This window comes from Daucus carota, chromosome 6 (assembly GCF_001625215.2).
Source record: "Daucus carota subsp. sativus chromosome 6, DH1 v3.0, whole genome shotgun sequence".
NCBI classification, from domain to species: domain Eukaryota; kingdom Viridiplantae; phylum Streptophyta; class Magnoliopsida; order Apiales; family Apiaceae; genus Daucus; species Daucus carota.
In genome coordinates this window covers 12,073,689-12,089,396 of record NC_030386.2, presented here as the reverse complement: position 1 = coordinate 12,089,396, position 15,708 = coordinate 12,073,689, and the positions used below count along the sequence as shown (strand labels likewise).

At 34.0% G+C, this 15,708-nt stretch overlaps 2 protein-coding genes across 3 annotated transcripts; both read right to left on the bottom strand.

The window, feature by feature from the left end:
- Positions 1-1,240: 1,240 nt before the first annotated feature.
- On the bottom strand, positions 1,241-2,734 carry LOC108225211 (exocyst complex component EXO70C2). The gene has a single exon (XM_017400035.2). It carries the CDS (start codon positions 2,732-2,734, stop codon positions 1,241-1,243), a length of 1,494 nt encoding a protein of 497 aa, XP_017255524.1.
- A 4,605-nt stretch (positions 2,735-7,339) lies between these two features.
- LOC108228192 (uncharacterized) lies at positions 7,340-14,590 on the bottom strand. Of its 2 annotated transcripts, XM_017403715.2 has the most exons (9): positions 14,311-14,590; positions 13,949-14,046; positions 13,004-13,322; positions 11,923-12,120; positions 11,363-11,635; positions 9,489-9,591; positions 9,174-9,292; positions 8,717-8,893; positions 7,340-8,349 (listed from the first exon to the last, which is right to left on the bottom strand). In XM_017403715.2, the coding sequence occupies exons 3-9, from the start codon at positions 13,301-13,303 to the stop codon at positions 7,540-7,542; spliced, it is 1,980 nt and encodes a 659-aa protein (XP_017259204.1). In that variant the 5' UTR covers positions 13,304-13,322; positions 13,949-14,046; positions 14,311-14,590; the 3' UTR covers positions 7,340-7,539. The 2 variants fall into 2 exon arrangements, with proteins under 2 accessions (XP_017259204.1, XP_017259202.1); XM_017403713.2 differs by lacking the exon at positions 13,949-14,046 and having other exon boundaries at positions 14,311-14,589.
- Between the last annotated feature and the right edge of the window lie 1,118 nt (positions 14,591-15,708).

Here is a 15,708-nt window from a genome sequence, read left to right as displayed (position 1 = left end):
TCCACCGGAGGGTTAAACCTGAAACTAAACAATCATCAGTCCGGGCCAGGTTCTACCTATTGGTGAAGAAAGATTACAATTCATTTGGAGGCTCATATAGAGTTGCAGTGCAACGACAAGCATTGGCTCAACCCTTGCTAAGCAATCAGCTTGTTGGTTGCCATATGGATTTACTCACACTTGTCATAATTATCTAATATACTCCCGAATTTTTCAGAACCAATATTGTAGAGTGGTCAGCGAACACCTTCATAAATAAGTGTCACTGCAACAGTGCAACCATAAGAATCGGATTCAGCAAATACTATTTGGCCTAATTTCTTTCCATGCTAAATCTATCCCCCCCCCCCCCCCCCCCCCCCCCCAGATAGCCCAAGTTTCTGTAGAAAGCATATTGGCAGAGCCTATACAACCTGTAAATCTGCAAATCCAGAAGCCAAAGTTCTGTAGAAACCGTCTTTGCAGAGCTTATACACCCTGCAAATACGCAATCCATTGGCCCAAGTTATCATGAATTAAAAAGCCAATACCAGCTTGGCTAATTGAACCCCGAGTTGAACCATCTACATTTACATTTACAGTAACCAACCCCAGATTGAGGCTAGTTGGCTAGACCAACAAACCATTATATATAGCTCTTAGTTCTGCGTTTTGTGACATTAGTCTGTTGACGCGCTAAGCTGGTACTTCGATACCTCGAAGGGCCACTTTCAAACTAAAGGTCATTACGTTAAAATTCTAATGTTCTGTTTGGTGGGGATAATGGAACGGAGTGAAATTAGAATGAACAATGGAGGTGGGAGGGAATACATTGAAAATATATAGTGCAAACCTTTTTATTGCTAAGCAATTAGTGCAAATTTTCTATGATAGGGTTTAGGAAGAAAATGAGTATGAGGGAGAATGTATCATTCAATTTCAAAAGATGGAGTTAAACTCTAGTTTAGGTAGTTAAATATGCAATGAAGGATGCAGGAACAGTATGAACATCTAACCAATATATAGTTCAAATCTCATTCTTTCCAACCAAAGTATTCAGATCCACTGAATAGTTCTGATAAAATATGTATGGAAGTTGAAACAACAAAACTTGGATGATTGTGGAACTACATAATGTCAATTTTCTACAACAATTTGTTTACAATTATATAATGATATGTAACACTGATCAATAAACCAAAGAATTTGCTGAAACCGTGACTCCTTAACTATAAGGTTTACCTCAAAAACGTTTAGAGAGCTATCGTTGCACGAAAAGATTATGAACTGTACCTTCCAGGTCATTGACCGTGTATCTGATGTGTCTCACTGGGTTGCCAGAAAGGCTCCTGTTTTGCCCTAAAAAGGAATTGTAGGCAGGAGTCAGCTCATCAAGTATTGACCTATGGACTTCCCCTCGAAGCTCTGCATCCTGGACTACCCAAGTGGATTGATCTTGACAAACTCCATTAAATGCAGCATTAAAACTTTTGAGCCTGTTTTTTAATGTAGATTTTGACAACCAGAAGGTACAAAGAGACCTTTTCTGTAGACTTTCATCTCTTAAACAATGCAGAACTCCACCCCAGGATACAGTTTTATAGCTATCTGCAGCTTCTGATACATATCTGCTTAGTCTGTCGATATATTCTCTTCCTACAATTTCTTGCAGCTCTGGATGCCCTCTAATTTTCTGAACAATATAGTTTACATTGTTCATCATGAACAAAAAACGCAAAGGCACTTCTTTGTAGAACTCAGATTTGCCCTTCAAGTTATACTTCAAAATTCTGATAATCCAAATCACATGGAGCTCAAACGGAGTTTTTCCAGCAACCTCCAAATACACCAAATCATCATCAATCTCCATACTTGTTGTCGGCTGAGATACAATAAGTTTGACCAACACTTCCTTGTGCTGCACAAGGCTTGTAACATAACTCATAGCAAACTCAGTTAACTTAATTATTCCTCCAGAACCACTAATATTCGACTTCTCCTGAAGCACAGAAGACTCAAATAACTGAAGCACTTTCCTAATATATTTAGCAAGCAAATCAATTGTCTGATCAGCCTTATTACAAACAGAAACAGATTCAGATAAATTAGAAACAAAAACAGCATTCAGAGTGGGCAATACCCTATTGGACAACGATTCATACACATCTAAAACCTCAAACAACTTCATAATCGACGGTTGAGTAAAACTAATACCCTGTGCAAAATGAATCAAATGCAAAGCAAATTCACAAACAATACCTAAAAAGCCCTCATCATACTCAAAACACCTCAAACCCCCAAAAATCTGCTCATACAACACCTTCTCCCTAACAAACAATTGCTTAAAACACAACCGAGCCGCTCTATTCCACGACTTAATCTTCGGATCAAGCATCTCCCAGTCCATAGTTCTGACATCATCAATGCTACATTTTCCAATTCCAAAGCCCCTGAACTTCTCATCAAGTATAAACCTCCTGGAACTCTTGTAGAATTCGACATATTCTCCGATATTATAGCCGTGAGAATCCAAATCCTGGACAATTCTCCGGAGCTCATTGAACTGATCATTGTTTTGAGAGTCCAGAGACTCCACAAAGCTGAAACTATCAGTGATTGTGCTGGAAAAAGCAGTGGAGCTCCGATCGGTGAAGTGATTGGCCTTGACAGTTTCGACTTGTTTGTTCAGTATGTTCCGAAACTCGGTACGCAATGATTCTACTCCCATAGGGATTTGCTGATCAATCTTCACCATGGAAGCATAGGAAATGAAGCTGGAGAATAGGTTGACCAAGTCAAGTGGAGGCTGCTGAGAACTAAACACAACAAAAGAGTAGATTTCAATGATTCACTGACAGTAGGTTACTGGGAGTTTGAACTTGAGATTACTTGATGTTTGCTGCCGAGGTTGTAATGGAAACCCTGAGTAGATGATGGCAACACATGTTTATTGGTTGACATCTAGAGAATCTTATTTTTTTTCTTGCAGCAAATACTTTTTTCAGACTTGTCGAAAACTGAAAAATCTTTTCAGGTAAAATAATACTCCCCAGAGTCCCATACAGCCTGCCCTTTTTCAATTACAAAATTGTCGTCTTTTTCGGGAGAAAATAGATTTTTTTACCACTCAACTTATAGTGTTTTTAGAAATTTGTCATCTAATTATTTTTTTTTCCTTTTACTCACTAAGGTTAGGTTTGAATATTTTTTTAGCCATCAACTTAGGTTCGGATTTGATTACTAGCATTATGATAATTTTTGTAACATCATTTATATATTATGATAATATGTAATATTTTGATGATGTGTCGTCTGTTTATATCTTTATATATAGCAATAATAATATAAAAATGAGCCGATGAAATATTAAAACCAAGAAAAATCGTAATTAGAATTCAAAAAATTCAATAAATCATGAATATGAAATCAATGACTTCAAACAATTCATCCTCCTTGATAAGATAAAATGTAATTGAGTGATATGATGCATCATTTTCGCTATTAAAGTTTCAATCGACTAGTTCAGTATAAGATCTCTATCAAATTTATCTTCATCAATTTTAATAACTTTATCTTATTACAATTTTCAAGATAAATATATAGAGAGGTTAACTTAATTTTCGATGATTGTCCATTATAATGCATCATTTTATTATTAATACTCCATCCGTCCCTCTCATTAATTTACAGTTTTTTCTACTGCTTAGCACGTATTTTAAGACTCCTATAAAACATAGTTTCATAACTTTTTTTTGGGATTTTTTTTTGGTTAAAAATTCAAATGCTGAATTTTTATTCGGAAAAAAAAGTAAAATTATTTATAAAACTACATCTTTTAAAAGCCATAAAATGCGTTTAAAATTCTTATCACCCAAGGTAAACGACATTGGAGACATAAAAAGTACAATACATAAAGATACCGACATATACCAAATAATCAAAATATTACAGACTACCATTATTTTTTAATAATGCTACACAGAATTAATGTAATGCTAATAATCAAATCTGAACCTAACTTCAGTGACAAAAATAATGAAAATAACATTAGTGAGTAAAATAAAAAAAAATTATAGTTGAGTATTTAAAATTTCTTAAAACTCAATAAGTTTAGTGACAAATAAAATTATCATAATGCTTGTAATCAAATCCGAACCTAAGTTGGTGGCTAAAAAAAATCCAAACCTAACATTAGTGAGTAAAAGGAAAAAAAATTTAGTTGGGTGGTAAATTTCTAAAAACACAATAAATTGAGTGGTAAAAGAATTTATTTTCCCTATTGTTAAAGCAGAAAAAAACTTTAACCGTTAGCCTGCACTTTTTTTAAGATCTTAATTTTATGCCGTCCTCTTTACATTCACGGTATGAACGTATTTTGAAACTCCTATATAAAATATAATTTTATTATAATTTTTTAATTTTTATCTTTATTGAACTCCCTCATTTGCGATACATATTTGGGAAAAAGTTTAGATATCAACAAAAAAAATTCAAAAAATATTATGAAACTATACTTTATAAAAACTTTGAAATACGTGCAAAAAATTAATATAAAAAACATGTCTGGACGGAGAGAATATATCTTTCTATAGTAATATTCGAATACAAGAGACGGGTATCATGAGACATTTTGTTCATTTTAAATGACTAAATTATTTTTGTGTTTAAAATTTGTAAGCAAATTATTATTGGAATAGTCTAAAACTTATTTGGTTTCTAAATGTTCTAATCCATTAGTCTAAAAGTAGTATTTTTGGGTCTTTGACCCAGCCATATTATTCATATATGGGAGTGGCTAACCTGTGCCCTACTCAGGCACAGGACAAGTAGTACTCCCTCCGTCCCTCCCATTTCTTATCGAATGGGTTGGGCACGGAGGCAGGGTCGTGCCTGAGATTTTACGTGCCCTATACAAAATTTTAGAATAGTGCCCTACAATTAAAATAAAATAAAATAATAAAGTAAATAAAATACATTAATTAACTAAATATTTTCTTTTATAATATAATTTAAATACATCGAAAATCAAGAGATAAATTACAAGTACATAATTAATAAGATGTAATCATTATAAACGAAAAAACAATGACATAAACCTAATTTATATATGTAAGACTATTTAAATTTTATATAAATATATAATTTAATTAATTTAATTTTATAAGTTAATATTTTTCATTTAATATGTAAACGTTGCATGTAGTTATAAAATAAAATAAATTAATCACCTAGAATTGAATTACTAAAAAAATGATAAAATGTAGAAGTTGTCTACAAAACCCTAGTGCTCACGGTTGTATTATATTTTAATGAAATAAGTAAGACTAGTAGTTTATATTAAATTATTATGATTAATTTTAATATTTAAGATCAATATAACATGTTTTAAGTTTACTTATAATTATAATTGATAATTCGTTAGCATGTATTATTTTTTAAACTTTATTCTATCTGCAATTTTCTTTTTTAAAATTAAATTATAATTACTTTTTTTCCAACAGTGTATATTATGTGTATAAGTTAAAAAAAGGGCCTCAAATTTTTGGGCCCTGTTCCGTTGAACACTTGGAACACCCTGCACGGAGGTTAAAAAATATGAATAAAGTAGTTGAAAAGAGAAAGAAAAGTGGGTGAAGTGGTGGGACCCACTAATTTTTAATGTATAAAAAGGAGATAGTGGAGTAAAAGTGGTGTGAAAAGGAAAGAAAAGTGAAGAAGTGGTGGGACCCATTAACCATATTTAGTAAGTTTTGAAATGTAAAGAATTGGATGAGACACCTCAAAAAGGAAAGTGTAAAGAAATGGAAGGGACGGAGGGTAATTAATACAGTCAACTACTCTTCTGTTTGCGGTGTATTTGTATAGAATCATTCAAAAATTTATTAAGTACTAATTATAAATCTATTTTTGATTTGTCTTCTAAATTATATATTTATAATAAAATATTATTAAATTTCAAAAAAATGGGGGAACATAGAATAGTTCTTTTATCACATTTTATATGATAATTTTTAATTGATTTCATCGCACAAATAATAACGAGGCCCCCCTGCATGCACACTAATTTTCAAATTAAAATCAGCCTTCTAATTAAAATCGGCCAATCTAATATTTAATAATAAATTTATGAGTCTTTATTATTTTAATATTCTTAAAAAATATAATAATTCAAATTATAATATAATATATGATTAAATAAAATATCAAATATGATTTGAATGTAATTAGTCATTAATGTATTGTTACAAAAAAAACTAGAATCACATTAGCTGCCAACTACCACCAAGATGCATTAAATACATTTTAACCTGTACCCTGAGGGCACAGGTTAGCCAGCCCCTTCATATATTTGGGTTGAGTCGGGATGGTTTGAGTTAGGTTAAAATCTTATCATTGTTCGATTTCCTAATAAGATTAAAAAAATTAAAAAATATAACATTAATATTATTTATTTAAATAATGAAGACTTAACATAAATTTTGAAATTGAAAAGTATATTCGAAACTAAGTACATCCGCACTTTTGAGTGAGGTACATTGCTCATCTAATACTAATGTTGAACATATCGATAATAAATGAATTTTATCCTATTAACTATTAAGAATCGAAGGCTGCAACACAAATAACGAATAAGAATTTTTCAAATTTGGTAATTAATTTTTCAGAGAACATTAACTTGCACATGTCGTAAGCGAGATAATATCATACTCTTATAGTCGTACAGGTGATATCAAATTTTCATACTCTTACAGTGATTATCTTACAGTGGTAATAATGATATCAAATTTTCTTACTTTAATGTGTTTTGTGTACAGGTGATATGATATAGGTGATATCGTAGTACTATCACAGAACTTAGCCTAGATGAAATAAATTTCCTAACTCCACCCTTGTTCTTCCACTAAAGCCGGTCACACTTAAACCCAAACCAATATTTTAACCTGCGTGAAATAAATTTCCTAGCTCCGCCTTTGTCCTTCCACTAAAGCCAGCCACAGTCAAACCCAAACCAAAACTCAAGTTCTTCCACTAAAGCCAGCCACAATCAAACCCAAACCAAAACCCAACCTGCATGCCTAACTCACGTCCCTACACAGTCAAACCCAAACCAAACCCCAACCTGCCTGCCTAACTCACGTCCCTAACCGCATAAACTGCAGGGCCAGTTTTCTTAGGCACTCCCTGACCGCGTAATAGTTTTCTTAGGCACGAGCCCGGCACAGCACACCTGCTTAACAGTGCCGGTTCCGTGCCCAGACGGATGTGCATCCCAATATTATACACAGCCCTAGAGCCCCCTGAACGATCGAGGGCAAACGAGTACAAACCAATTCATTAACAAAACAGTTGCCAACAATCATATGTAAAACAAGATCAAATTCCTTTGGTCATAATTAAATATATAGTGTTGGAAGAAAGTAAACGAAGAAAGAAAACAAATGTCAACAGCAGGAGTAACTAATCACAACTCAAGTGCATTCATCGACTCCCAAAAATGAAGAGACTAAGTTCCTCTTCCGTACACTTCTTTACAATAAAAGTATGTTCAAAGCCAATATCCTATATTTTTATCTCTGCTTCAGCCTCTATGTTAATGTTATCAAGTGTATCCTCCTCAAGTTCATCGATCAATCTTTCAATCTGTTTTCTATAAACAGGCATAAAGTGGTCTGCAATCATAGTTCGTGACAGCCTCAGTTTACTGTATACAGATCTAGAAGTCAGAAATATGCCAACCTTTGTATCCGCCAGCTGGCTATTATCAGTGTCAGCGGAAATCCTGCTATCAGTTTCATCTCCTGGCTCATTTAAGTGGAGAGAAACGATATGCATAATTCTTCCTGGAGGGAAAAATCTGTGCACCTCTTTTGTATCTGGTACCGAGCTCTCAGGCTCGGTTTCACTTATCTCTGCAATAGCTTCTGCCTCTTCCTCCCTAATTTCCTTTGTGGTATCAGCTTCATCACCTTCCACAGAATCATAAAGCTCATCCTCGAGTTGCCTCCATAACTCAACTTCATTAACACCACCATCTTCATTTGTGTTCTGTCCAACAAGATCATAGTGGCCATCGACATCCACTTCATCATTAAAACCTGATTTTTCTGAACAAGAAACATCCATTTCAGAATCCCAAACCAACCCCTCAGATGATACAGGAAGTTCTAAGGCTTCAGCAGTAGATATGTTCTTCTTAGGAGACCTAACAAGAGGCTGAGAAGTTTCTGTTCTGCTTGAGGAAGACTCTTTGGAATCTCCTCCATTCGGTTTAGGCCTCTGGCGAGGACCCATACACGACCATGATGATATCTGAAGAGAAGGGCGTGACAGTGCTGACTGAGCCATGCTTTGTGCTCTCTTCATTACAACCTACAGCCAATAGAAACACAACAAAAGATTGTCATTTGATGACAATCTACAAATGATCAGGATGAGGTGGCTCATGCTCATCTGAATTCCCTAATTTAAACATCTGAGTTGAATCTGCAGTCTAAATGTGATACAAATTTACTAATTGATTTGGACTAGATTATGATTTTCAAAATGAGTAAATTGTTTAGTTGAAGATAGCATGAGTACAGATCTATAACATATGTATGGTGAACGGGAACAAAGTAAATCCAGTAATAATAATCATGTTACTACAATTAAATCATTGCTGAGTCAAATATGATGCAAGAGGCTTTGGTATTATGTAATTAAAAACTGAATTCATATCTCAAGCAAGTGTAACTACCTGGGTGCCACTTGAAACCGGGCGCAGCATTGCACCAGCACCGGCGACTTTCGCTCTAGCAGTAGCAATGGATGGAAGTCGAGAACCCAATGCTGATGCAGAACGATAAACGGTACTAAGAATTCTAGTTTGCTCAATTTGGTTCCTCAGATCATTTATCCAAGCAGATGCTGTCACCTATAGAAAGAAGTATATACACAAATAAGTATATACACACATGAAACAAATATGATTAATGTTCCAACCAAGACAGGTTAATGGAGGACATGTCCATCTAAGAGAAGTATGCAAGAATATGACATGACTTAACATCAACAAAACTAAAGTTAATGCAGGTGGAAGTAGGCATCTGAGGGCTCTATTGAGAAATGTCAGAAGATCATATCATCAGTGTAAGAAATAAGCAAAGAAGAAGAAATCCAAGATTATAATAGTTAGCAAGGGACAAGATTTCAACCTCTGTACGCAAGTCGTCCATGGAAGCAGCTGAAAACGTAGGGACCAAATCAGCACCATTTATGACAGATGTAATGAATTCATTGCACGAGTCAGCCAATTCCCAAGTCATACAAGCAGCTGTATCAAATAGTTAGTCAGAATCGAACTTTGATTAAAAATGAAAAGGCAGATATTAGTGCACCTAAACAAACTAACCAGAATACACGGGATGGAATTTTACTTTTAAGTATACAAGTCCATAGGTTTATAGAAGAGCAGATTCTACGAGTATGCAACAAAGTAAACCTGGAGACTAGTATGCAAGAAAGCAAACCTGGAGCGAAGGCAACACAACAAGCTGTAGACCATTCTTTACGCTCCCGCAATACAAAAGTTAGAAGTGCTGCTGTACCACCACCTAACGAGTGTCCAACAATCTGACACCCAAGCAGTGCAATACAATTATTAATATACACTATACAACTACTTAGCATAGATAGTTACATAAAGCCTTTCAGACATTTTAAAACCTTCAGCTTTACCACTATAACATTTCAAACCTTAATTCAAGAAATCAGCAACCAGACCTTATTGTTGACACAATTTAACCATTTCAATAAGCCATGACAGTTTTCCGGTGAATTTACAATTAGGCAGTGAAAAGCTATGGTGGGCTAGTTGTGAACTCATCATTCTTGGTAAAACTTCTCTCTGCCATTTATCCCCTTTCCAGCCAAGATTAACTGCCTACTGCATCCAATCTCATAGTGTATCATTTCCCTACCTTCCCCACAAAACCCATGGTGGCCTGCACCAGGCGCTCCACAAATGTTCCAGTAGAGCTGTCAAGTCCAACCGCCTATGTTACCCGGACTCTCCATGTCTGTGCTTATACTAGTGTCCCCCAGACATGACATGGGTGTGGATATGAGATCTCAGTCGGATCCTTCTTATTATAACCGGGCACTTCCCCTTGCAGCATCCCAGTTCAAAATAAAAATATATGTTTTATTAGAACTTGTTTATAGAGAACAAGGTCCATGAATGACTTGCTTTTATGTAATTCTATTGATTTTATGCTACAATTAAACTAACATAATTAAGTGGATGTGATTAATGTGCAATAGACACTATTTTAAGATTGTACCATAAATCTATATAAAGTTTTACGTGCGTAGAGCTTAAGCGCCAAGTCCCCACACCGAGTCTAATTTCGGATCCATATCCAAGAATTCTAATTATCCTAAAACAACGAATCTGACTCTAGGATAAGCACCTATATCCGACACCCATACTCAAGTCCAGGTAACATAGCCAACCGCTAAAAAGTTTCCAATGATCAGTATTTAGACTTCAATATTCACCGGAAACCAGAGAGACTCCGAACACAGGTACAAAAATAAGGTTTGGAAGCAAATTTCTTGACCAATACTAAAAAACTCTACAGAGACAAAGATGGGCTGTCAAGGACGTAAGGTAGAGTGGGGTTAATAATCCTATTGATTGGATTTTATCTTTATTCTGACAGGAAAAAGATATTCAAAATAAAAAAAAAATTAATGGGTGTCGCAATGATTGCAATCTTTCTATCTATTATTTTGTTTCTAATTGTAAATTGTTAAAAAAAAAAAGAGAGAGGAGTTTTAAAGGTTCACGCTTCAAACTGTAATAAAAGCCTAAATCCCCCACAATTATCGGATAACAAAAAATTGTAATCAATAAAACCCTATCCTAACAAGACCACTAAACTTCTAAATAAACTTTTAAAAAATTTCCTCACAATTTACTGAAGACTAAGAAACTTTCAATTTCAGATAATATATGTATCAGATTTGGTCAGTCAATATAATAAGAACCAGCAACATTGTAGAGGTGACATATAAATCTATATATTATTTTGATTGGGAGAGTTCAACAGTTTGTAATAACAATTCAGAGCAGATCATTTTATTCAAACTATATGCTTATTTCCAAACTCTGAACAGTAATTGTCATGGTAAAAGATTATATTCTCTTATTTTCCATAAGTAGATAGCACTATTCTACCCAGGTTAACTATATGCTTATTTCCAAACTTTGAACAGTAATCATCATGGTAAAAGATTATATTCTCTTAGTTTCCATAAGTAGATAGGACAACTCTACTCAGGTTCTAGTCTCAAGCATATATTTCATTTCCTGTAAAAGAGAAAGTCCAATTGTTATTACCTTAAGTTTATAATCGGGATACTTATCAAGCCCTTTGGTAAGAGATGGAATTGAAAGTTTTGCAATCCATCGAGCTGCTGCTACCATTCCACCATGGGCATAACCTAATACTAAATTACTTAACCCTCCGTCGTGCACAACTGAGTGATGAAATGGTACTACTGCTCCAGTTGCGGCTGTTAGTGTATCTTTAATACTGTGAGTTCCACGAATCAATAACAGAAAAGATTTTGTTTTATGGTCTACCAATATGGTAAAAGCTGGCTTCAAAATCTGCAATAATAATATAATAACAATTGAGGTCAATAAACTGGCAAAAACTAAAAGAAATGCAACAGCACATCACAATTATAATATTAAATTATATTTTATTTTCAGGTTACTACCTAGTGGAATTGCTAGCTCCTATGAGAAAGTCAGAGACACTACGTTCCCTTTTACACATTCTCTTGCTCAATGGTAAACGAAATGAAAGTTAAATTGCGCAAGAAAGATAGATGACAGTCATAAATCCAGACCAAAGAGATATGTTTGCAAGTTTGAATGTTTAAATTACTTACCCCAGCTTTAGGTTCCTGAAGGAGGACATCGTCTTGTGAATAGCCAATTTCTTGCAGAAATAATGGAAATGGCTTTTTCGAGAAATGCCAGCAAAGAGTCAGCAACTGTAGGAGATGCCTAAGTTCAGAACTTACATTAGCTCCAGTAAGCTGTGTACTATCCTTGCCACCAAAGACGCTGGAAACTCTAAGGTTCCCCTGCAAAATTATCATTTTCACTTCAATATATGCAAACTAATTTACAATATAAAATATATCTAAAATAAATACTCACAACAGTTACGGTTGTAAGACGTGCAAAAAGACCAGAGCTTCGCTATAATATGGCATCAAAAGGTATTTTTAGGTGCTAAAATGGAACTTGTGCTCCATTGCTAGATGCACATTGCAACCTTAGTTCCAAACTTAGAGAAAATTTTATCCGACTCTTTAAACTTTCACATGAAGGGGCCAACTTGCACTTCATTTCTAGTTGATTGATTATGTGGCAAGAAATCAGATATCCATCCTTAGTTGCAATTTTGGAACCAAGTGAACACATATTTACATTTTAGTACGCAATATATTTGGAGTGGTTATTTTTTCATTAAATTTCAAATTATGCAATGGAACCAAGTATAGTATAACACTGGACTTGCTCTTATTAATTGAAGTTATGAAACGAATTTGAACAAGTAAACCTTCACAAATATTAATCTTGGGAGAGGCCTAGATCTGCTAATTCAAAATTTATGCGGATAACCTAATCACTAATTATGGAAGTTGCTCATATAAGATCTATACAAAGTAACTAATACATTGATCTTGTAGGAGAAGCGAAAGTATTACTAAATTTATGAAGTTCGCAATATTTTTTTTTGAAATGATATTTACTTCATCTTGCGAAAGACATTATTTAGAATAATATCTGATTTGATTCAATTTTATGCATAGTAGAATTAAGCAAACAATAGTAGCAATTAAGCAAAAATAATTGCAATAAAGCGCAAGTTTTAAGGTCTCCGAGTAAAATGGATAAACATGTTTTCTTCTAATAAGCAGAAACCATCATATACTAAATTAGCATACAAACAATCCTTGCCTGTCTTTTTAAAAGAAAGTTGATGCCAAAAGCTAAATCGGCAATGGGCCACTTCCCCAAAGTCTCAGAGTAAGTAAATCTAAGTGTTTCTGACAACGTAGAAATAGTCTCCAACCATGTCGCAGGGGCTTGAATAAGTCTATTGGAAACTCTATCAATCCCTAAACGTACATTTCTTCGTCTTTGGATACTACTGGCATCATCATCTTCAGTTTCAATAATCGTCTCAACTTTCTTGTTTAAAGTATAATATAAGAGAGCAGCTGCACCAGCCGCAGTTGCCATAGTTGCAGTTGCCATGAGTTTGTGCTCCTTAGCCCTGTATATTAACAAATTACATCTAATTGATATAACAAAAAACATCTGATTGATACAATCTAATGCCAAATTATGCTAAATATTGGTATCTGTAAGAGACTAACAATATCAGGATAGCCAAAGTAAAGAAAGGAAGCATTCAAATTCACAGAATATGAAAATAACTTCATAAAACATAAAAGTGAGTAATGAAATGAATTCAAATTATATAGCATCAAAGGAGCAATCAAACTCAATCTCTTTGAAGACACAAATAATGCTCTGTTCAATCTAAAATAAGATCCAACTGGGTAAGAATGGAATGGAACGTGTGCGGCTCAGTGTGTAAATATTCAGAACTTCCATATTAACAAATTCAATAGACTTCATTCCGACAGATATAGGGATGAATGCTCAATAATACTTCCTCATCTACTTCAGGAACCTCATCACAGAAAATTAACACTCCCAAATTCCGCACTCTTACTTCCTCTACATCCTTACCTTTAACTTTGTTCATAATTTCCCCTTCAATCCATACTTCATTTTATTTATTCCCCTCAAACAAAGCATAAGCCATAATATAAATACAATTATAAAAATCTCCACACCCGTATTTATTAAATTTTATCTCAAATAAAACCAAACCCTTCAGAAAATTTCTTCTCCAAGTCTTCCCAAGCACGCCAAATATGCTGAAAACAGAACCCTAACTCATCCCAAATTCTCAGCAATTTCAAAATAACCTAAATATGATCAGGACAACAAAATCAACACTCAAATTATCAAACATCAAGTGAAAGGAATACAATCATATCATCATCATCATCCAACTTAAAAACTAAATCAAATAACTTAAAAACTAGATCACAAAACCAAGTAAGATATATCTAAACTTTGTATCTAGCCAGCCACAAATAAGACAACAACAGCAATTATCAAATTCGCTGCAATCAAAAAATAAATAACAGATGTACAAGAATGATGAAGTAAAAGTTAACGATACAAACCTGTCCGAAAAGGGTCGATGTTAAGACAAAACTGAGTTCCTAAAGAAATGACGAATTGAGGTTTGTGTGTGTGTTTGGGTTTAAAGAGTTGAGAAAGATTTGAATTGTTGATAGATTAGACGATGTTGTAAGATGTTGGATTGTTCCGGTTCTCGTGCGAACCTGACACTTGCGAACATATGTGTTGTTTGGATGGACACGTGGAGGTGAGAAAGAGCGGAGTTGTGATGAAACAGCCTCTTTTCTTTTCTAGTCAACGGACTTGCACCAGGATGTGTTTGCTTTCACTGTTTATTGTTTCATTTCGTTCTTCAACACTACTTCTTCTTTGGCTAAAATTGGGGTTAATTATCTTTTATGTATGATAATTGATTGATAAATGAAATATAACTTTTTTTCATGACAAGAAATTTGTGACTTTTTATAGCTTGACATTTTGTAAAAATTTGTGTATGTTATAAAAAACTAATCGGATAAATTCATTTTTACCTGTTATACTTTTGATAAAGATGACTTATCTATTTATATCTAGTAATTATATTAGAATATTCAAGTAGATTATTATTATAAGAATTAGCAAACACCGAAATATAATTACAGGAAACCCGAGGCTAGTACATACCTTCATTCTAAATAATAGTTTTAGTTAGTTTCTATTTATAATCTTGAACTTTAAGATTTCTTTTCAATTTATAAAACACATTTTTCCAATCTCTACTTTTGCTTTAACTATTTATCATTCAACGGAATAATAAATTTAAAAGTTGGAGAAAATTTGTAATTTTATGAGAAATTACCTAAATACTACCTTTTTAAGAGTATAATCAAAAAATTGCTACTTTAAAATTTATTTTCAAGATTACGATCTTTTAGATTTTATTTTCAAAAATACGGTTCGTAAGTTTCACAACTATATATGTAATTTTGATTTAATTCTCAAAGAAGTTAATTTATAGTTTGATTTTAGTCACTACAACAGGTAGCAGTAGTTTCGCCACCATACCAACCCCTCCTCGAAATTCGGGCATTTCGCCTCCTCGCAAATTGATGCAACTTCAATTCCCTCATCTCCTCGGAATTCGGGCATTTCACCTCCTCGCAAACTGATGCAACTTCAATTCCCTCATCTCTTTAATTTGCGTATATTTCTCATATCTCAGGATCGATTTCTTCATTGATTTCGGCTTTAGTAATGGTTCTTCTTTATCCCGACCTTTGTCGAGTAGTCCTTATCAAAATTGAGCTTATCAAAATTGAGCTTGATGAAATCGATCAACTTCGGCGATTCCGCAGTGAGTCGGAGGCAGAGATATTCTAGGGTTTGGCATCGCGATTTGGATGATTCAATTAAAGGAGACGGGGAGCGCGAGTGAGATGATGCGGATGTAAAGAGATAAA

Bases quoted from the DNA above. Each gene is read 5' to 3' on its own strand.
- LOC108225211 (XM_017400035.2), bottom strand. From the start codon at position 2,734: ATGGTGAAGATTGATCAGCAAATCCCTATGGGAGTAGAATCATTGCGT.
- LOC108228192 (XM_017403715.2), bottom strand. From the start codon at position 13,303: ATGGCAACTGCAACTATGGCAACTGCGGCTGGTGCAGCTGCTCTCTTA. The intron at 9,592-11,362 runs GTAATAACAATT...CTTGGGTGTCAG, and splicing joins ATCCCGATTATAAACTTAAG to ATTGTTGGACACTCGTTAGG. The intron at 9,293-9,488 runs GTTTGCTTTCTT...TATTTGATACAG, and splicing joins TTGTGTTGCCTTCGCTCCAG to CTGCTTGTATGACTTGGGAA.